Source organism: Oryctolagus cuniculus, chromosome 18 (assembly GCF_964237555.1).
Source record: "Oryctolagus cuniculus chromosome 18, mOryCun1.1, whole genome shotgun sequence".
Taxonomy (NCBI): domain Eukaryota; kingdom Metazoa; phylum Chordata; class Mammalia; order Lagomorpha; family Leporidae; genus Oryctolagus; species Oryctolagus cuniculus.
The window spans coordinates 7598741-7619687 of NC_091449.1; the positions used below are offsets into that span (position 1 = coordinate 7598741).

General features: G+C 65.0%; 3 protein-coding genes across 19 annotated transcripts in view; 2 read left to right on the forward strand and 1 right to left on the reverse strand.

Moving 5' to 3' along the window:
* Nucleotides 1-1436: 1436 nt before the first annotated feature.
* ZNF473 (zinc finger protein 473) lies at nt 1437-16706 on the reverse strand. 8 transcript variants are annotated; one of them, XM_070063029.1, is made up of 9 exons: nt 16568-16705; nt 14361-14544; nt 12671-12850; nt 12064-12233; nt 10258-10390; nt 7747-7873; nt 5783-5872; nt 3324-3997; nt 1437-3278 (listed from the first exon to the last, which is right to left on the reverse strand). In XM_070063029.1, exons 6-9 carry the CDS (start codon nt 7844-7846, stop codon nt 1698-1700), a joined length of 2445 nt encoding a protein of 814 aa, XP_069919130.1. In that variant the 5' UTR covers nt 7847-7873; nt 10258-10390; nt 12064-12233; nt 12671-12850; nt 14361-14544; nt 16568-16705; the 3' UTR covers nt 1437-1697. The 8 variants fall into 8 exon arrangements, with proteins under 8 accessions (XP_069919130.1, XP_069919124.1, XP_069919125.1 ...); XM_070063023.1 differs by having other exon boundaries at nt 1437-3997; XM_070063024.1 differs by lacking the exon at nt 16568-16705 and adding an exon at nt 15733-16010 and having other exon boundaries at nt 1437-3997.
* On the forward strand, nt 14500-18225 carry LOC138846787 (cell surface glycoprotein 1-like). The gene is made up of 6 exons (XM_070063492.1): nt 14500-14637; nt 15187-15899; nt 16133-16576; nt 16884-16974; nt 17415-17915; nt 18145-18225. Exons 1-6 carry the CDS (start codon nt 14500-14502, stop codon nt 18223-18225), a joined length of 1968 nt encoding a protein of 655 aa, XP_069919593.1.
* VRK3 (VRK serine/threonine kinase 3) overlaps nt 16743-20947 on the forward strand; it is a 33819-nt gene continuing 29614 nt past the window's right edge. For 6 of the 10 annotated variants that reach the window (XR_011384175.1, XR_011384176.1, XM_070063038.1 and 3 more), the window contains exon 1: nt 17258-17420. The gene's annotated coding sequence lies outside the window, so the exon portion shown is untranslated. Of the gene's footprint in view, nt 16975-17249; nt 17421-20947 lie in introns of those variants that run through there. The other 4 variants (XM_070063036.1, XM_070063037.1, XM_070063035.1 and 1 more) reach the window with 4 other exon arrangements.

Genomic DNA, 20947 nt, shown 5'->3' on the forward strand with positions numbered 1-20947 from the left:
CCCTGCTGTGTGGCCTCGGTTCAGTCTGTCTGTGTGGGATTCTCTCATCTGCACACAGGGAGTCAGGATCCCAGCTGGGGGCAGGAGGCACACCGGTGTTGACACGGGGCCGGGATGCTGGGGTCAGGGGCTGCGGGAGGGCATGACCCCAACACTGGTGTGGGGCGTGGGCGTCTTCACGAGGCTGAACCCGAACTCTATGACCGAACGGCCTGGCACGCGGAAGGCGTGTACAGCGTTTTCCTGTCCCAGTTACAGTCACAGGTGCATCCGCCAGGCCTCCTGCATATGAAGTGAAAGCGGGGGCGGGCGCCATGGCGCCCCTAGCAGAGTGTCGGGTTCGAGTCCTGCAGCGCAGGGACACTGGCCCTGTCCCGTGTCATGGGACACACACAGGCTTCGGCACGTGAGACGCCCGTCTCCCAGAACCACACGCTGCAGCCTTCTGAGCGGCAGCACGCCCACCCCCGGTGCACACACACACACGTCAGCCAGGAGCTCCCAATTTCGACCACAAACGGAACCAGAACTCCAGGTGCAAGGCTCAGTGGGCCCAACACCACCCCCAGAAGTATGTTCAGCACCTGATGTGTGTAAAGGTATTAAAACTCAGAGTGTGGGGCCAGCGCCATGGCGCAGTGGGTTAACCCTCCGCCCGTGGTGCCAGCATCCCACGTGGGCGCCGGTTCTGGTCCCAGCTGCCCCACTTCCAATCCAGCTCTCTGCTGTGGCCTGGGAGGGCAGTGGAGGACGGCCCAGGTCCCTGCACCTGCACGGGAGACCGAGAAGAAGCTCCTGGCTCCTGATCGGCACAGCTCTGGTGGCTGCGGCCATCTGGGGAGTGAACCAGCGGATGGAAGACCTTTCTGTCTCTCCCTCTCACTGTCTGTAACTCTACCTCTCAAATAAACAAATAAATAAAATCTTTAAAACAAAACAAACAAAACAAAACCTCAGTGTGTGCTGGGCTTCAGCAAAGCAGGGCCTGTCCCCAGGCAGGCAGGCAGGCGCGCGCTAGGGGCTGAGGCCCTGGGAGGGGCTGGCCGAGCCGGAGGCCACGGCCCCTGCGGCTATTTCCGACTCCCCAGCGCAGGGACACAGCAGGGGTCATCCTGTCGGTGTCCCCGGCCAGGGCCCGGCCGTTGTCGGCTCGGGGCCCAGCATGCACAGAGGCTGTTGTGCGTGTGGCAACGGGAACGCTCAGCCGTGCGCTCAGTGTGGCCACGGGGCCCTTCCTAACCAGACGCTTCGAGCGCGGGCCCTCGGGCTACGTGCGCAGAAGGGCGCGCCCTGGGCCGGCGGCTGTGAGGCTGACGGCAGAGCCTCCTGGCCGACAGGCCAGGGCTGGTGGGGAGAGGCGGGGCAGCAGGACGGGTCAGGACCTGGAGAAGCAGAGGCAGGGGCCGCGCGTGAGCTGGAGGAGGCCGACTCGCTGCTGCTTCTGGGAAAACTCTATTTGTGCTAGCGCTGACCAGCACCGCAGCGCTCAGTGCCCGTCACTGCCCCGCCCCCCACCCCCCACGGCGCCCTCTGAGGTAGACTTCGCCCATTTACAGATGAGGACGCCGGGGCCCAAGGCTCGCCCCCACGGTCACTCAGGCAGGAGGCGCGTCTACCTCGGGCGGTCGGCCTGGAGTCCCCCTCTGAGCCCCCACGGCCCACGGCTTCTGTCATGACCGGAGGTGCACACGGCTTCCTCACTCCGCGACAGGAGGGGCGCGGCCAGGGGTGGTGTCAGCGCGCGGCTGCGGGGGGCCCGGGCTCTGCCCCTGCGGCGGCTGCGGGCAGGGCTGCTCGCGCCGGTGGACTCTGCGGTGCTGGCTGAGGTGGCTGCTGTAGGCGAAGGCTCGGCCGCACTCGCCGCACGCGAACGGCTTCTCCCCGCTGTGCGCCCGCTCGTGCTGCCCCAGGTTCGCCTTCTGGGCGAAGGCCTTGCCGCACTCGCCGCACACGAACGGCTTCTCCCCGCTGTGCACCCGCTGGTGGATGGCGAGGCACGAGCTCTGGGCGAAGGCCTTGCCGCACTCGCCGCACGCGAACGGCTTCTCCCCGCGGTGCGCCTGCTGGTGGCGGAGCAGCTGCGTGCCCAGGGCGAAGGCTTTCTCGCACACGCCGCACACGAACGGCTTCTCCCCGCTGTGAACCCTCCTGCGGTGCTGGGCGAGGCTGGCGCAGCTGCTGAACACCTTCCCGCACGGGCCGCACTGCGGCGGCGGCTCCCCGGGGCGCTGGCTGGAGGGCTCGTCGGAGGGCGGGGGCTCCCGCTCGGGGAGGGGGGCCTCGCCGGGCGCGGCTTTCCCGCCTCCGTGGGCTCGCTGATGGCGGGCGAGCTGCGCCGGGTGGCCGAAGGCCTTCCCGCACTGGGCGCACAGGAAGGGCTTCACGCTGGCGTGGACCCTCTGGTGCTGAGCCAGGTACTTGCTGCAGCCGAAGGCCTTCCCGCACTCGTCGCACTTGAAGGGCTTCTCGGGCGGGCCCCCGGCCTCGGCCAGCGCCCCCTCGCCGGCGTCCGGGCCTTGCCTCTCGGCGCCGTGGCCGCGCAGGTGGCAGCTCAGGGTGGCGCGGCAGAGGAAGCGCTCCCCACACTGCGGGCAGCAGTGCGGCGGCTCGGCGCCGTGCGCCTGCTGGTGCCGCTCCAGCTGCTCCTTGTGGCTGAAGGCCGCCTGGCACTGGCCGCAGTGGTGCAGCTGCTGGGCGATGTGGGCCAGCTGGTGGCGCCGCAGGTGGGAGGGCCGGTTGAAGCTGCGGCCGCACTCGGCGCACGGGTGGGGCCGGCAGCCCGTGTGCACGCGCCGGTGCTCGCGGAGGTGGCTGCTGCGGCCGAAGGCCTTGCCGCACTCGCCGCACCGGAAGGGCTGCTGGCCGGTGTGGCCCCGCTCGTGGATCTTGAGGGTGGCCGCGTGGCTGAAGGCCTTCCCGCACTCGCGGCACTTGTACGGCTTCTCCCCGGTGTGCGTGGCCCGGTGCTCGATGAGCGAGGCGCTCTGCCGGAAGGTCTTCCCGCACTCCGGGCAGGCGGCCAGGGCCCTGGCGGCGTGCGTCCTCTGGTGCCGCACCCAGAGCTTCCTCAGGCTGAACGCCTCCTGGCACTGGGGGCACTGGTAGCGCCTCTGGGCCGGCTGGTGCTGCGCGAGGACGAGGCCCGGGCCGCAGGGCGGCGCCTGTGGCGTCTGCGGCACCTGTGGCGTCTGCGGCACCTGTGGCACCTGCGGCACCTGTGGCGTCTGCGGCACCTGCGGCGCCTGTGGCGTCTGCGGCACCTGTGGCGTCTGCGGCGCCTGTGGCGTCTGCGGCACCTGTGGCGCCTGTGGCGTCTGCAGCGCGGCGGGCCCGGCGCTCTCACTCGGCCTTCCCCCCGCGTGGGTTTTCTGGTGCCACAGGAGCTGCGCGCTCTGAGCGAAAGTCTGCCCGCACTCGTTACACGCATGGGACTGCTGGCCGGCGGGCGGCCCGGGGCGGGCAGAGAAGCAGGCATTCTGGAGCAAAGCTCTCCCCAACGGGTGCTCGAGCCGCGCGGCCGGCGTCTCCCTGGCGTGGCCCACCCAGTGCAGGATGAGGTGGTGGGTGCTGCTGAAATGCAGCCCGCACTCGTTGCACTTGTAGGGCTGCGCCTCGCCCTGCTCGGCGCCCTGCTGCCTCTGGGCTGAGCCAGGGCCTTGGTCAGCCCGATGCTCCTCGGACTCGGCTGGCGTGGGGCGCTCCGCCGGAGGATCCGGCACCACCGACTCCTCCTCTGTGGGAAGCTGGGGCCCAGGACTGGGGCCCCGCGCGAGTGCACGCCCCTCGCATCTGGCAGGACTGTCCGTGTTGGGGACATCAGCCCTCAGAGGACTCCTGGGATCGCCCAGCAAACTGTCTACCCAGCTCTCGTCTATGCAGACATCTTCGAAACTGGAGCCGCACAAGTCATCCTTGGAAAACGTCTCCAGGATCTCCAGGGAGAGGCCTTCTTCCAGAAACTCGCGCGTCAGCGCGGCGGGCTCGCTCTGCGCCGTGTCTGAAAGAGACGGTGCGCGTGTCGCGGCTCTCCAGCTGCAGGGTGACACACGGGTGAGGGAGGAGGGGCCGTGGGCCTGAGTCCACTGTCGGTCAAGGGCAGCAAGGGGAGCGAGGGGACGGGCCCAAAGCAGGGACCTGTCTGGAGTGGCCTCATGGGAAACTGCAGGGGTTCAACAGGGGAGGACGCCCATCACCTTCACACCGGTGACTGACCACACTGTCTAAAACCTGCCCTGGAGGGCCGGCCTGTGGCACAGTGGGCTGAGCGGCCACCTGTGACGCCGCACCCCGTACGGGAGCTGGTACAAGTCCCGGCTGCTCCACTTCCGATCCAGCCCCCTGCTAATGCGCCTGGGACAGCAGTGGAAGATGGTCCAAGTGCTCGGGCCCCTGCACCCACGTGGGAGACTGGAAAGCAGCTCCTGGCTCCAGCCTGGCCCAGTGCTGGCCATCGCGGCCATCTGGGGAGTGAACCAGCAGACCGGAGCTCTCACACTTGCTCTCTCTCCCCTTCTCTGTAACTCTTTCAAAATAAATACATTTTTAAAAAATATTTATTTATTTGAAAGGTAGATTACAGGGAGGCAGAGGCACAGAGAGATCCTCCATCCACTAGTTGACTTCCTATATGGTCTCAACGGCTGGAGCTGGGCTGATCCAAAGCCAGGAGCCAGGAGCTCCTTCTGGGTCTCCCACGTGGGTGCAGGGGCCCAAGGACTCGGGCCATCTTCTACTGCTTTCCCAGGCCATACAGAGAGCTGGATCGGAAGTGGAGCAGCCGGGTCTCCAACTGGAACCCACATGGGGTGCCGGCACTGCAGGAGGCAGCTTTACCTGCTATACCACAGTGCAGGCCCCTAAAATAAGACAACATTAAAGAAATAAAAACTGTCCTGTCCCCACCCCCTCACACACCACTCTCCCCTGCACTGTTGTCTTCCGTCCGCGAGAACTCCCCCCGCCCCATCCAGTCCTGCCAGGACCCCAGGACCCCAGGAGTCAGTGGCCACCCCCACCTCCCTCCGCGCGGGCCCTGCTTTCTGAGACGTCTCTGCTCCCTTCTCTCAGCAGCTCTCGCCGGCACAGGCCCCTTGCTGGCCACCTGCCTCTTCCCGGCTTGCACTCTAGCCCCAAAGGGCTCCTCAGTAAGCCCCATCTGGGGAGCAGGCCCGCAAACGAAGATCGATCTCTCTGCATCGGTCTCTCCCTCTCTAATTCTGCCTTTCAAATGGATAAAAGGAATCTTAACAACAAAAAACTGCTTAAAAAATTGTTTGTTCTGCTTATTTGAAAGGCAGAGAGAGACAGAGAGCGCGAGATCTCCTGTCGGTTGGTTCATTCCTCAGCCGGCTGCGGCATGGTTGGGACAGGCCGCAGCCAGGTCTCCCTCCTGAGTGGCCGGGCCAAGCATGCGAGCTGTCACCGCTGCCCCCAAGCAGGAAGCACGCCTCCAAGCCAGTGCCCCTGGGGTCCTCCCAGCTGCGCCCCCGAGCTCAGCGCCCCTCCTCGCCTCCACCCTGCACCGTCACCACACTTGTCCTGTTCTTCCCGACCTCCTGGCCCGAGACCGCGTGTCGCTGGCCCAGAACTGGAACTTGCAGAGGGAAGCCCCCCCCCCCACGCCTGTGTCCCGCCCTGTTCCCTGTGCCGCTCAGCTGGCTCCCCAGCCCCTCGGCTCATGCTGCTCCCCCACCTCCAACCCGACAGGCACGCACAGGCGCCCCGTCTGTGCCAGCCACCGGCCCTCCCCGCACAGGGCGCTGGGCCTCTGCGAGCCGCTCACCAGGGCCCACTGCTGCTGGGCTGCTGCTTGCCAGGGCCTCCAGCTCTTCCAAACCATCTGCGCAGGCGGTCAGGGTGGGCCTCAGGGGGTCTACGGGGAGAGAACGACACCGCCGTGAGCCAGCTCGTGCCCAGCACACGGTGCGCACTGCGCGGCTCCCGGACTGCCTGCTTCGTGGGTTCCCAGTTCGGGGGGGGGGGGGTGGCCCAGTCCCCACACGGGGTCATCAGCCCCACGGGCTCCTGAGGTCAAGCAGAGCTTCCGGCTTTCGAGGCACACTCAGATGCCTCGTGTACCGGTGAAGAAGCCGCCAGCCGGGCCCCGCGGTGGACGACGGGCCAGGCCCGCGCTGGAGAGGCAGACCTGGCTCTGCCTGCGGCGAGCTTCCTCGTGGGAGGTAGCAGAGCAGCATCTCGGGGCGCGAGTCTGAGAGCACAGCGGAAGTGTCACTGGTTCTGAGGACGACGTAAGAGGCCCTGAGCCAGCTGCACGGGTGGCCTCTGGGAGCCGAGGAAGCCGGGCTGAACCCGACCACACGGTCGTAACCGCGGCATGTATGGGAGGGATCTGCAGCCGCCGCCAGGGGACCACGCACGGCATGAGCAGGGGAGCCGGGGACACATGTCTCCAGGGGCTATTTAAGGGAAGACACAGAGCCGCGACCTGCCGAGCTGCTCCCGCAGCCCCCGGCACGGTCGAGCGGGAGGCCCTCTGCTCCAAGTGACCACCCGGCAGATCAGTCGCCACGGCACGGCGCTCCGGGAGAAACAAAATCCCTGCTCCTCAGTAAGAACTCAGCAACCAGACGGGGAGTGAGGAGGGGAGGAAGTGATGGGCGCTGGGGTGCCGGGCCTGCCGCCCTCCGGCTGTGACAGCGCGGCACGTGAGGGGCCGCAGGCCTGGCCGCTCTCCTGGGCTTCAGGAGGGTCCCAGCATCCCCAGAACCAAGAGCAGGGCCCTGTTTGGCAAACGTGGTTTATTCTGAACACTGCTCCCGTCTGGGAGGCTGGGATCGTGGCCGGCACCAGGTGAGGCTGCCCAGACCAGCTCCCGTCACCAGCCTGGTCACGGGGCTCCAGCGGGCTTCCCTGGGCAATCTGGGCTCCACACGACTCTGCTGAGAATTCTGGAAGCTTCAACTCCCGTGCCCTCCCCCTTTCCTGACGGCGCTCGGCATCTCTCCACTGCAGTGCATCACAGCCGTGAGGCCACCAAGAATCGCTGAGCCGGGGGTGCTCCTGGGGACCCCGACACAGCTGGGAAGGCGCCCGCCCCTCTTCACGCCTGTTCTAGGACAGCACTGTACCCTCCTTGGGCAGTGACGGGGCACAGAACCGGGCTCAGCTCCCGACATTCCAGCTGCTCACTGAGCCCCTAAGTCGGGTACCAAACCTCGGGGGGGGGGGGGCAGGGTGTGGTATCCGTGAACAAAGCCCTGCCTGCGCCTCGCCCCGTTCCAGATGAGGACAAGCAGCGAGAACGCGATAGGGACAAACAAGTGGACCGGACAGCAAGGCAGGGAACTGTGATGGGTCCCGGCTTAAAGTCCTCAAAGAAAGAAGCCCAAGAGCCGTCTGTGCAGAGGGCCAGCAACACAGGCCCTAGGCAGCCGCCTGGGGAGCGAGGAGTTCTGCGGCTGACGGCAGGAAAGGGTGGAGACGGGCGGGTGGGCAGGTGGGGGCCGGACCAGGGTTTCTCAGCCTCGGCTCCACGGACATTTGGGTTCAGAGAATCCTGGGAGGAGCACTGGTGCACTGCAGGGGTGTGGCGGCACCCTCCACCCCAAACAGGGCCGTCAAAAACATCTCCAGACAGCCCCTGCCGGGGGCCCCAGGGCCAGGGTCACGCAGCTGAGAACCACTGGGCTAACCTGTGCTGGCCCCGAGGGCTCCGGAACTGGGCTTTCACAGGTGACCCGGGATCAGGGCAGTGCTGCCCCCCCCACCCCAGGACACGCCACTCACTCAGCAAGAAGAGGTTCTGGTAGTTGTCCAGCGCCGTGTCCCAGAACAGGTCCCCCTGGTCCAGCCCCAGCTGCTCCCAGTCTTCCAAGGTGAAGTCCATGGCTATGCCGCTGAGCCTCACGAGGCCCTGCAACGTAACGCCATCGGTCACTCAGGCTGGGCGGGAGGACCCCTCAGGGCGCCCCCGGCCCTGGTGTGCCAGGCCTCTGGCAGAAGCGCCCTGTCCTCAGCCTCACAGGAACCTGCCGAGTACAGAGATCAGAAACCCCCCCATTCCAGGGCCGGCATGTGGCACAGCAGGTAAAGCCGCTGCCTGCAGTGCCAGCATCCCACGTGGGCACCAGTTCTAGTCCCGGCTGCTCCACTTCCGATCCAGCTCCCTGCTATGGCCTGGGAAAGCAGCGGAAGATGGCTCAAGTCCTTGGACCCTGTACCCATGTGGGAGACCTGGAAGAAGCTCCTGGCTCCTGGCTTTGGATAGGCTTGGCTCCAGCTGTTGTGACCATCTGGGGAGTGAACCAGTGGATGGAAAGCCTCTCTCTCTGCCTCTGCCTCTGTTCTCTGTAATTCTGTCTTTCAAATTAAAAAAAAAAAAAAAAAAAAAAAAAAAAAAGAAAAAAACAAAAACATGTTCTGGGGCCGGCACTGTGGCGCAGCAGGTAAAAGCCCTGGCCTGAAGCGTCAGCATCCCATATGGGCACCGGTTCTAGTCCTGGCTGCTCCTTCTCCTCTCCAGCTCTCCGCTATGTCATGGGAAAGCAGTAGAAGATGGCTCAAATGCTTGGACCTCTGCACCCATGTGGAAGACCCAGAAGAAGCTCCTGGCTCCTGGCTTTGGATCAGCTCAGCTCTGCCTGTTGCAGCCATCTGAGGAGTGAACCAGCAGATGTCTCTACCTCTCTCTGTAACTCTGTCTTTCAAATAAAAATAAAATAAATCTTACAAAAACAAACGAACAAAACATGTTCCACAGGCAAGGCCAAAGGGCATGATGTCAACTCAAAGACACAGGCAGGCCGGCACCGCGGCTCACTAGGCCAATCCTCCGCCTTGCGGCGCCGGCACACCGAGTTCTAGTCCCGGTTGCCCCTCTTCCAGGCCAGCTCTCTGCTGTGGCCAGGGAGTGCAGTGGAGGATGGCCCAAGTGCCTGGGCCCTGTACCCATGGGAGACCAGGAGGAGCACTGGCTCCTGCCATCGGATCAGCGCGGTGCGCTGGCTGCAGCGTGCTGGCCGCGGCGGCCATTGGAAGGTGAACCAACGGCAAAGGAAGACCTTTCTCTCTGTCTCTCTCTCTCACTGTCCACTCTGCCTGTCAAAAAAAAAAAAAAGTCACACAGGCAGATTTTAAACTCAAGTCAATCATTTATTTCTCTCTTGATTTTGAAAATTGCTTTTAGTGTTCATTCAAGATATTAAGTTGCATTTATCATATTTTTAGGTTTTTCTTTTTCATTTTATTTGAAAGGCAGAGAACGAGAAGGGAACACAGATGTTCTGTCTGTTGGTTCACTCCCCAAATGCCTACAACAGCGGGGGCTGTGCCAGGCCCAAGCCAGGAGCCTGGAACTCGACCTGGTCTCCCCCATGGGCGGCAGGGACCCAGGGACTTGAGCTGCCACTGCTGCCTCCCAGGTGCATATGAGGAAGCTGGGTAGGAAGGGGAACCAGGCGCTGCGACGACATGCCTAACAACTACCCAAGCACACAGGGGGATTTCACACACGGACACCAGGCGGAGACAGGCGGGCCACCTGCCCCTGGGAGCCCAGCACTGGGCTAGCGCGTCAGGGTTCCCAGGACACCTGACCCCAGGGAGCACGGCCAGAGGCTGCAGACGCCGGACGGCTCAAGGCCTGCTTTTGTCTGGCTTGTGTGGGTCCTGGCTGGCGTGGCGCTGACGCGCTCCATCTGTGGCTGCTCCCCTGCGCAGTGCGTTTGTCCCTGCTCCTGACCCCAAGCCCCACCTTACGGATGTGGTACAACACTTCCTGTCCAGGGCACCTGGCCGCACATCCTATGAAGCGGTCAGGAGAGCAGGGGCCTGCTTAGGCATCTTGGCTTTTGGGAGGAGGCCTGACAGCTGGCACAGGTCCACTTCCCGCTCATGACTCCCTGAGGCACACGTCCGCCTGTCCAGCCCTCAGGGATGTCACCTTCATTCTGCAGCTTCCTAGCTAATAGGCATTTAGAATAAAATCCAACAGTGGGAAGTGGAGGGCGGCGTGCACCTGCCCCGGCCCACGCTGCCGGCCTGGCCCACCGAGGGCCCCACGGGCGCCAGGAGTGGACTCAGCACCTGAGGCGCAGGGAGGCACTGCAGGGCCTGACTCCCAAGGCCACGGGACCAGCACCTTTCCCCGATCACACAGCCGCCTGCCGTGTGACCCCCAAGAGGCCGACCACGATGCAGGCTCCACTCGGGAGCCTGTTGGAGCCTGTTGGAGCCGGCAGCTGCTGTTACTGGCTGCAGACCTTGCTGCTCCGCCTGTCTACGGCCCGGCTTCCTCACCTCTGAACTCAGGCTGCCAGGGCCCAGTGTTCTGGTTCAGTGGTTGAAGCCTCCACCTGTGACACCGGCATCTCCGGAGCGCTGGTTCAAGTCCCGACTGCTCCGCTTCCGATCCAGCTCGCTGCTAATGCACCTGGGAAGGCAGCAGGTGATGGCCTGACTACTTCGGCCTCCCACGCGGGACACCTGGATGGAGGTCCAGGCTCCTGTCTCCAGCCTGGCTCAGCCTCGCCATTAGAGCCAATGGGGAGTGAGCTAATTGGGAAGATCTCTCTCTCTGACTCTGCCTTTCAAAGAAATACATCTTGAAAATAACCAAAGAAAAATCTTTTTTTTTTTTTTTTTGGACAGGCAGAGTGGACAGTGAGAGAGAGAGAGAGAAAGGTCTTCCTTTGCCGTTGGTTCACCCTCCAATGGCCGCCGCGGCCGGCGCGCTGCGGCCGGCGCACCGCGCTGATCCGATGGCAGGAGCCAGGAGCCAGATGCTTTTCCTGGTCTCCCATGGGGTGCAGGGCCCAAGCACCTGGGCCATCCTCCACTGCACTCCCTGGCCACAGCAGAGGGCTGGCCTGGAAGAGGGGCAACCGGGACAGAATCCGGCGCCCCGACCGGGACTAGAACCCGGTGTGCCGGCGCCGCTAGGCGGAGGATTAGCCTAGTGAGCCGCGGCGCCGGCCTTTTTTTTTTTTTTTTTTTTTTTTTTTGACAGGCAGAGTGGACAGTGAGAGAGAGACAGAGAGAAAGGGTCTTCCTTTGCCGTTGGTTCACCCTCCAATGGCCGCCACGGCCAGCGCGCTGCAGCTGGCGCACCGCGCTGATCCGATGGCAGGAGCCAGGAGCCAGGTGCTTCTCCTGGTCTCCCATGGGGTGCAGGGCCCAAGCACTTGGGCCATCCTCCACTGCACTCCCTGGCCACAGCAGAGAGCTGGCCTGGAAGAGGGGCAACCGGGACAGAATCCGGCGCCCCGACCAGGACTAGAACTTGGTGTGTCGGCGCCGCTAGGCGGAGGATTAGCCTAGTGAGCCGCGGCGCCGGCCAAAGAAAAATCTTAAAATAAGTTGAGGCTGCTGTGTGGGCGAGGGGAACAGCACAGCAAAAGGCAGCAGCTCCTGTCCCGAGCGGCTTCGGTCTGGGGGCGTCACCCTGACAAACACAACACCTTCTGCAATTCTGAGCCCAGCGGCCGACTTACAACCCCCCTCCACACACAGACACAACACACGCCCGGACACGGCCACCCACGTCAGAAGGTGGAGGACGGGTTATCTCTGAAGTAAACAAGGGCTAAGGTGAGATCAGAAGCGAGCCCCGCCCCATCCTCCCGTGGGAGACAGCGCTAATGAGGGCCATGCCTCGTCAGTAACGCACCGCCCAGGTGCCTGGACCCCTGCCACCCACGTGGGAGACCTGGACGGAGCTCCGACTCCGGCTTTGGCCAGGCCCTGCCCCACCCCGCCATGTGCATTTAGGGAACCAGCAACAGGAGGGCCACCCAGCCCTCTCTCTCGCTCTGTCTTTCAATAGATAAGTCTTGGAGAAGACAGTGAGCACCAGCGCTGCCAGGCCCCTCAGCAGGGTGGCTGTCTGGGCGGCTCCAATCTTGCCAGCAGATCAAACCCAGTCCCACTGAGCCTCCGGCCCCAGCTGCCAACCAGAAACAAAGGGAACCGTGCCCCGCGCAGGTCCTTCAGATGAGAGACGCTGGGCGCGCAAGGACAGCTGAGCGATCAGACAACAGACAGCTTCCCATCGGGGGTGGGGGCGGGGTGCAACAGGGACATACACTTGGGCAACAAAACCATTACCTAAAACAGACAAAAACCAAGGCCTGATGGCTGCAGAATCTCACGGGGGACAGCAGAGGGCTGTGACGGGCCGCTCGTGGCTTCTGCGTGGGTAGCCGTGCTCCTGCCGGTCTCGGCGGCCTCGGCGGCGCCTTCCCGAAGCCTGGTGTTTGCCGAGCAGGTTCCGGCATCTGCGCTTTCACAATAGGAGATTCCTTAAAAAAGGCGCGCAGACTGCACAGGCCCCTCCCCCGGCTGCTGCGGGAGACGGAGGTGGGAAGGGCAGGAGCGGAGGCTGAGGTCGGAGCCGCTCAGCTCGGGCGCTGCGAGGCTGGGCAGAGCGGAAGAGGCCGGGCCCCTGCGGGTCTCGCGGGCAGGAGCCCAGGGCTGTCCGAGCGCCTGGAAGGCAGGAGGCCGCTTCCTGAGACATGGAGGAGGAGCCTCCAGGGCAGCCAGAGCGCCGCCCTCCGCCCGCCGGGGTCACCGCGCTGCGCTGAGCACGCCCCCCGCCCCGCCCCCGCAGCCACGCCCTACTCTCCGGAGCCTGTTAGTCCGTGTTACCTCACCTGGGAAAGGGGCTCTGTGGGTGTGGCTACGGGACCTGAGCAGGGAGATGACCCTCCCTTACCTCGGGGGCCCTCAATGTCACTGCAGGGTCCTCACAGGAGGGAGAAGGCGATGCGGTGACAGGCACAGAGACAGACGCAGGCAGGACGGGGAAGGCGGGAACAGGGTCTCCCGGGAGTCTCCGGGAGCTGCCCTGCTGACGCTGCAGCTTCTGCCCGAGACGCGGCCTCGGCCTCCAGAGCTGCGAGACAGAGTGCGTGTCTTCAAGCCTCTGCGTCTGTGGCGCGTCGCCAGGCAGGCCCAGGGCGGAGCCGGGGATCAGGGGAGAGGGTGCTGCCCCAGGGCAGACCTGCCCGCCTCTGCCGCAGTGGCCTGGCACAGCACAGCGGCCGCCCGGCACCTGCCGCCCCGGAGCCCCCCCCCCCGCCCCCGCCCTCCTGGAGCCACAGCGGCTGCCTCGCTGTGCCCCGGACACGCCCACCTGCTCCCTGCTCAGGGCCCAAGCCCATCCCGCGGCTCCTCGTCCGGGGCCTCTGCTCCGGGAGACCCCAGCCCGGCCTCCCTATGCCCCTCCCTGCTTTATTTTCTCCACAGTTCGTTCTTGTTTTTCTTTATGTGAGAACAGAGACAGACAGACACTGAGGGAGAGCGCTCCCATCCTCTGGTTCATGCCTCAAACGTGCACAGCGGGAAGCCAGGAGCCAAGAACTCCACCCGGGTCTCCCACGTGGGTGGCAGGGACCCAATCCCTGAGCCCTCTCTGCGTTCTCCCGGGGTCAGCACTAGCAGGAAGCTGCAGCGGGGAGCCAGACGCTAAGATGTGGAACGCGCTGTTCTAACCACTGGGCTACACACTTGCTCCCTCCACTTTTTCTTTTAAAAAAGTCTGCTATTTACTTGAAAGGCAGAGTGACAGGGAGATCTTGCACCCGCCCGTTCACTCTTGATGGCTCCAACAACTGGGGCTGAGCCAGACGGAAGCCAGGAGCCTGGAACTTGATCCGGGTCTCCCACGCGGGCGCAGGGCCCGAGCACTCGGGCCACCTCCACTGCCTTCCCAGGCGTGGGAGCAGGGAGCAGGACGGGGCGGAGCAGCTGGGGCTTGAAGGAGCGCCCTGAGGACACGGGCTGCCGGGGAGCCGCCCCGCTGCGGGAAGCGGCTGAACCGGCCGCACTGCACTGGCTCCCTCCCGGGTGTTAACGCGGCTGCGCTCTACGGCGTTCACTCTGGACTTCACTGTGTTCCAGGTGGGCCCGTGACCCTCCGGGAAACAGTCTTCACGGAGGGGCGGAGCTAAGACGGGGTCACGAGGGCGCCCCTCATCCCGCACGACTGGGGTCCTACAAGGGGACGCGTGGACACACACACGCTGAGAAAAGCCACAGGAAAGCCGTCCCGTGAGGGCGGGATCAGGGTCGCCCCTCCAGCGTCCGGTGGCATCAGGGGCTCCCACAGCAGAGCAGCAGAGGTGTGATGGAGGCTCGCGCTCGGAGGGGAGGGGCGCTGAGCTGGGCAAGGCGTGGGGCAGGACATCCTAGCGGGGCCACAGCGGGAGCCACGGCCAGGGCCAGGCAACTGGCAGGTAGCAGTGTCACGCTTCCCGAGTGCCGCCAGGGAGGCAGGCGGAACCCACGTGGCACAGGAAAGGGGCTGCAGATCCTGCTGACCCGGGAGGGCGGGGCCGAGCGCCGCAGCGCCAGTGTGCTCCTGCCGCGGTGGAATAAAGACCACGGAGGACGGGCCGACTCACCTCAGTGACACCTGCCGGAGCCACTGTCCTCCTTAGGCTCCTCCTCCTTCCCCTCCGCGCTCCCGGCCGGCAGGGCTGCGGGGGCGGAGCTGCGAGGAGGTCTCCCTGCCTCCCACGGCCGCCTCCCGGTCCATGCTGGATGGGTCCTCAGCGTCCACCGCAGGACGAGTCCCGGCGCGAGGCCCTGCAGGGATCACAGCACAACGCGGTCACTCCCGGCCCCGCCCCGCACAGCCTGGCCGCGGGAGGGGAGCGCGCCTGGGGCTCTGGGGACGGGGTCGGGGCCCGTGGGGGCCCCGTGGGAGCCTCCCCCTCACTCCCTGCTGCGCTTCAGCACCAGCAGGCTCCCCGGCGCACGTGGGTGCTGCACGGTGTTTGCCGAGACAAACGTGCTCTCTCCCGGGGCGCCGGGACCCCCGACCACCACCCTCAGGATCTGAGTGGGGGGGACTCGGCCCCCACGACTTCCGCTTCTTCCCCACGGCCCACGGCCGGCGCCACACCTGCGGGTCAGAGACACCCCCAGGTTCTCAGCCTCCCTCGACAGTGCGGTACAACTACTCGGCACCTGCACGCCAGACGACACAAGACACAGGGTGACACAGCAACATCCCATCACTCCCTCCAGACACGGGGAATCTGTGTGCCAGAGACGTGCTGAAAGGAAATCTTCAGCTGCCCCCCAGACCCGCGTGCACGCTGGGAAGCTTCACCCCAAAATTCCATTTCCAGCTTCTCAAACAACCCTAGGATTTGGCCACCCCGGGCCCGCGCTCTGGGAGCCTGGCGCGCCCTCCCCCTCTCCTTTACGTCATCTGAGTCTCAGCCCTGGGGGGCACGGGTGGAGGGGGAGGTGCCACGCGAGCCCAGGGCCACCCAGCCTGGCCCGGAGACTACGGCGGTGGCAAATCCCGGGCCTCGGACAGACCCCGGCCCTCGAACAGACCCCGGCCCCGGGCAGACCCCGGCCTCGGGCAGACCCCGGCCCTCGGGCAGACCCCGGCCCCGGGCAGACCCCGGCCTCGGACAGACCCCGGCCCTCGGACAGACCCCGGCCCTCGGACAGACCCCGGCCCCGGGCAGACCCCGGCCTCGGACAGACCCCGGCCCCGGGCAGACCCCGGCCTCGGACAGACCCCGGCCCTCGGACAGACCCCGGGCCTCAGACAGACCCCGGCCCCGGGCAGACCCCGGCCCTCGGACAGACCCCGGCCCTCGGACAGACCCCGGCCCTCGGACAGACCCCGGCCCCGGTCAGACCCCGGCCTCGGGCAGACCCCGGCCTCGGGCAGACCCCGCCTCGGGCAGACCCCGGCCCCGGGCAGACCCCGGCTTCGGGCAGACCCTGGCCCTGGGCTTGGGAGCCTCGCACCTCCTCCACGTCCCCGGGCCTCGGTGCGACGGGTGCCGCCCCCAACACCTGCAGGTCCGACAGCCTCCCGCTCCCACGCCGAACCGCACGGGCTCTGAAGCCTCTTTGTTCCCCCGGGAGCGACTCCCTTATCTCCACCTCCTGCCTCCCCCAGGCTTCGCCCGGGTGTAAACGCGGCTCGAGTAGCAACTCTGTTCCAATCTTCGGCACTGCCACGCCCGCGCTCCCGTCTCAGGGCCGCCGTGCGGCTCCAGGGAGGACGAGGGTGACAGACCAGACCGCGCCGGCCACGCCCACCCGCGGACCCGCGGACTGAACGGCCATCCGGCCCTCAACCGAGAACCGAGCAGAGCGACACGGGGCCGCCGACGCGGCGGACACACCCCTCACACCCCCTCAGTACCAGCGCGGCCCGGCACCGGCGGCGGGCAGACCCCGACCCCGGACAGACTCCGGACATGGGACAGACCCCGGGCCTCGGGCAGACCCCCCAGCCCCGGGCAGACCCCGGCGGCGGGCAGACCCCGGCCCCGGGCAGACTCCGGGCATGGGACAGACCCCGGCCTCGGGCAGACCCCGGCCCCGGGCAGACCCCGGCCTCGGACAGACCCCGGCCCCGGACAGACCCCGGCCTCGGGCAGACCCCGGCCCCGGGCAGACCCCGGCCTCGGACAGACCCCCAGCCTCGGGCAGACCCCGGCCTCGGGCAGACCCGGGCATCGGACAGACTTCCACGCTCCCACAAAACGCTCGACGCCCACCCCTCACCCCTCAGGAACGACCAAGCCCCCCGGCCTCCAGGAGTCCTCGGCGGCGCAGCCCGACGCCTATTTACCTCCCAATTGTAGTCCCACGAGCTACTCCGAGGGAGCCGGACACCTAACTCCACTCAGACCCTCCCGGTCACAGCCACTTCCGGTGGCGCGCGAAGCTCTCGGAACGCCCCCGCCACGGGGCCTCTGCGCATGCGCCAGGGCGCTGCCTCCCAGAAGGCTATGCGGGCCCTTTCACCTGCCTTCCATCTCAGCCCTTAGAGGCCCGAAGAGCAAGCTGGGAAGGAGATTACAAATCGAATCAGGCTCAGGTGGCGTCAGGATTTGTGGCCTGACTTAAACACAACGAAGTTTGCCTAAGCAACCTGTTATCTCCAGATTACGAAAGTTTTTCGCTTCTGAAGACGGAAACAAGGGTTGCCATGGAAACGCGTTGAGGAAGTTGGGATCCCCAAGCAAGTACGCGAAAGTAAGGGGCGAAGTTGAGGAGGGAATATTATGTGGCCTCTGATTGGTGGAGAGATGCCCCGTACTTTTCGATTGGCTGTAACCCGGCACATGCGCGGTAGTACAGGAAGCGATCCGGGTAGAATCCAATGGAAAGGGTGCGCAGTGAGCGAGTACTCCCGCCCCCGGCCTCTCGTCGGAGGGCTGGCCTGGCGCGAAGACGTCTGGGAAATGGAGTTCCCAGCCCGGTACAGCCCGCGGAGGGGGGGGAGGGGACGTCGGGAGGTCAACAGAGTCTGCGCGGGCGTCGCCGTGCGCAGGGCGCAGGATGCGCGCGCAGCGCTTGTCGCCTTGGCGGAAGTATCCGCGGGGCGACTGAGAAGGTGACACCTAGTCCCCGCGGAGGACCCAAAGGTCTTCCCGCAGCACCCAGGACCTCGCCAGCCCTCTCCTCAACTCCAGAGAGAGGTGAGGCTGGAGCGAGGCGAAGCAGTGGGCGCTCCCCGGTGGCCCTCACCACGGCTCGGCCGTGGTGCCCGGGACGTCAGCACGACCTTTGGTGGCCGGTGGGGCCCCCTCGGGCAGGGGTCGGCGAGAGGCTCCTGGCTGCGAGGTCGCCGGCCCACCCTGCCGGGTCCCGGGTCGCTGGAGGCGGCGGTGGGCGTGGCCGTGGCGGCAGTGGGCGGGGCTCTGGCGGCGGCGGGCGTGGCCGTGGCGGCGGCGGGCGGGTCCGCGGTGGCGGCGGTGGGCGTGGCCGTGGAGGCGGCGGGCGGGGCTCTGGCGGCGGCGGGCGGGGCCCTGGCAGCGGTGGGCGGGGGCGTGGCGGTGGTGGCGGCGGCGGGCGGGGCTCTGGCGTTGGTGGGTGGGGTCGTGGAGGCGGCTGGCGGGGCCGTGGAGGCGGCGGGCGGGGCTCTGGCGGCGGCGGGCGGGGCCGTGGCGCCAGTGGGCGGAGCTCTGGCGTTGGTGGGTGGGGTCGCGGCGGCGGTGGGCGGGGCTTGTGGGTTTGACGGATGCCCCGGCCGGTGCAACGTCCCTAGTGATTGCAGGGTAGCCTCCAGCCCTTGTGTCGTGCCGAATCTCAGAACCTTCTCGAAGGAGCGCAGTTGCCGCCCAGCAGACGCTCGGGAAATGTTTGTTGAGTGAGCTGAGGGGATGGGTGAAGCACGTCTGAAACTGCCCTCGTGCCGCCCAGCTTTCCTCACCGGTTACTGCGTTGCTGCTCTCACGCGTGCAGCGCCTGCCTGGTCGTGAGCTCGCGTCCTGCGGCGTCTGAAACCACCCGACCGATGCGCTTCCATGTCACGGTGGCAGGGGTGCCAGCACCACCTGTATTCACAGGTCCTCAACCCCTTATCCACATCTCTACGATCCAAAAACTGGTCAAAACAAAACAAAACAAAAAATTATATGAAAGGCAGAGAGGGAGAGGTTTTTTCACCTGGTTCACTCCCCAGGTGGCCCCGGCAGTCAGGGCTGGGCCAAGCCAAAGGCAGGAGCCTGGGACCCCATCTGGGTCTCACACGTGGGTGCAGGGCCCCAGGATTGGACCAGCCTCTGCGCTTTCCCAGACGTCAGCAGGGGCTGGACCGGAAGTGGAGCAGCCTCGGCGGGAGCTGGCACTGTGCTGGTGCTGCAGGGTGGGCGTCGGCGTGGCAGCGGGGGTGGGGCTGTGGGCGGGGCTTGTAGGTTTGCAGGGGCTGGACCGGAGCTGGCACTGTCTCTGGATGCCACACGGTGTCCCCCAAAGGTTTTGTTTTTTATTTATTTTTTTTTTATTGATTTAATTTTTTTGACAGAGTGGACAGTGAGAGAGAGAGACAGAGAGAAAGGTTTTCCTTTGCCGTTGGTTCACCTTCCAATGGCCGCCACGGCCAGCGCACCACGCTGATCCAGGAGCCAGGTGCTTCTGGTCTCCCATGGGGTGCAGGGCCCAGGCACTTGGGCCATCCTCCACTGCACTCCCGGGCCACAGCAGAGAGTTGGCCTGGAAGAGGGGCAATCAGGACAGAATCCGGCACCCCGATCGGGACTAGAACCTGGTGTGCCGGCGTCGCAAGGCGGAGGATTAGCCTAGTGAGCCGCGGCGCTGGCCCCCTAAAGGTTTTGTTTTCTCTGTTTTGCACCTTGGTGGCTTCACGGTGATGTAGGCTTTTGGGAAGAGGACTTGGGCCAACTGTAGGCCTGCACTTGGTAGGCCGGTTGATCAGGTGAATGAGATACATTTTCATCTGTTCACCGTGGGTTACTGGGACGTGACCCCGTAAGCTGAGGAGCATCTACCCTTGATTATGGGGAGCTGCCCGAGATCCCACAAGTGGGTTAAAATGTAGTATGTCTGGGGGCCGGTGCCGTGGCTCACTTGGTTAATCCTCTGCCTGCGGGGCCGGCATCCCCATGGGCACCGGATTCTGTCCTGGTTGCTCCTCTTCCAGTCCAGCTCTCTGCTGTGGCCCGGGAGTGCAGTGGAGGATGGCCCAAGTGCTTGGGCCCTACACCCGCATGGGAGACCAGGAGGAAGCACCTGGCTCCTGGCTCCAGATCGGTGAAGCTCCAGCCATGGCGGCCATTTGCGGAGTGAACCAACAGAAGGAAGGCCTTTCTCTCTGTCTCTCTCTCTCACTGTCTATAACTCTACCTATCAAATAAAAAAAAATGTAGTATGTCTTAAAATCTAAAAAATATTCAAAATCTTTAAAATTATGGGCTTTGAAATACTCCTGGCACCCAGTGGGTAAGGGAAGGAATTGTGAGCCTGTGTAAGATGAGGTTAATGCTAAGCAGAGGCACCGGCACTGTGGCACAGCGGGTTAAGTTGCCATTTGCAGTGCCGGCATCCCATACAGGTGACAGTTCGAGTCCCAGCTGCTCCTCTTCCAATCCAGCTCTCTGCTATGGCCTGGGAAAGCAGTGGAGGACGGCCCAAGTCCTCGGGCCCCTGCACCCATGTGGGAGACCCAGAAGAGGCTCCTGGCTTCAGATCGGCACAGCTCTGGCCATTGTGGCCAATTGGGGAGTGAACCAGCAGATGGAAGACCTGTCTCCCTCCCTCCCTCCCTCTCTATCTCTCTCTCTCTGCCTCTCCTTCTCTGTGTAACTCTGACTTTCAAATAAATAAATAAATCTTAAAAAGAAAAAAACAGATGGATAGAGAAAGTCCACTGGTTCACACCCCAAATGCCCACAACGGACAGGGCTTGATCAGACCAAAGCAAGGAGCCAGGAGCCCAGTCAGGATCTCCCACCTTGGCGGCAGGAACCCGGTGACTTGAGTCAGTCCCACGGCCTCTCAGGGCCTGCACTGGCAGGAAGCTGGTGGCAGGAGCCAGCCCTGGGAGCGGCACCCAGCCAGTCCCCTGTGGGCTGTGGGTCTCGGCCACCAGGCTACACGCCCACTTCACCGCAGCTGTGCGTGCATGGTACCCTGAGTCTTGGGACATGCGTTTGCTACTTAGAAGATGTCCCTGTCCCACCTGTGACGCCTGCTGATCCTCCGCTCCCCCGCTGACGCCGCCATCTCCTTGGCCGTAGCCTCTGATTCTGGTCTTGACTGCAGGAAGTAGTAGGCAGTGCTTCAGTGATGCAAAGCGCAGGGAACGCTGTGATGAGCACGCAGGGTCCTCACTGACGCGCAGGATAGGAAGGGCGTGGCAGCAGGTAGCCGGGGAGTCTGGCGGCCTCCTGGGTGTCTGTCTGGGTGCCCCAGCAGCCCCCTTCGCCTCGTTGCTGTGTCCCTGGGATCCGTGGCCTCTGCGAGCATCCCTGCAGGGGAAGGGGTCGATGGAGGGTGGACGCTGGCTCTTGATCGCCGAGCCTCATTGGCCAGGACTAGTCACGCCCCCCGCCCCCAGCTGCAGGGGAGGCTGGAGGCGCAGCGTGTCGAGACCGTCCCCGTCCCTGTCCCCGTCGTGTCAGAAGTGAGCGTCAGTGTGCGGAGACGCCTTTGAGTCTGCTCTGCTCCTGATGCCCGCCGGCGTGCACCCTGGGAGGCGGCAGGC

Coding starts and splice junctions, on each gene's coding strand:
- LOC138846787 (XM_070063492.1), top strand. CDS start 14,500: ATGGGTCCTCAGCGTCCACCGCAGGACGAGTCCCGGCGCGAGGCCCTG. Junction 15,900..16,132: donor CCCCCAGGCTTCGCCCGGGT/GTAAACGCGGCT, acceptor ACACCCCCTCAG/TACCAGCGCGGCCCGGCACC. Junction 16,577..16,883: donor CGCCTATTTACCTCCCAATT/GTAGTCCCACGA, acceptor TGTTATCTCCAG/ATTACGAAAGTTTTTCGCTT.
- ZNF473 (XM_070063028.1), bottom strand. CDS start 7,846: ATGGACTTCACCTTGGAAGACTGGGAGCAGCTGGGGCTGGACCAGGGG. Junction 5,873..7,746: donor CCAGAACCTCTTCTTGCTGA/GTGAGTGGCGTG, acceptor CTCTCCCCGTAG/ACCCCCTGAGGCCCACCCTG. Junction 3,998..5,782: donor CCCAGCAGCAGTGGGCCCTG/GTGAGCGGCTCG, acceptor CGTCTCTTTCAG/ACACGGCGCAGAGCGAGCCC.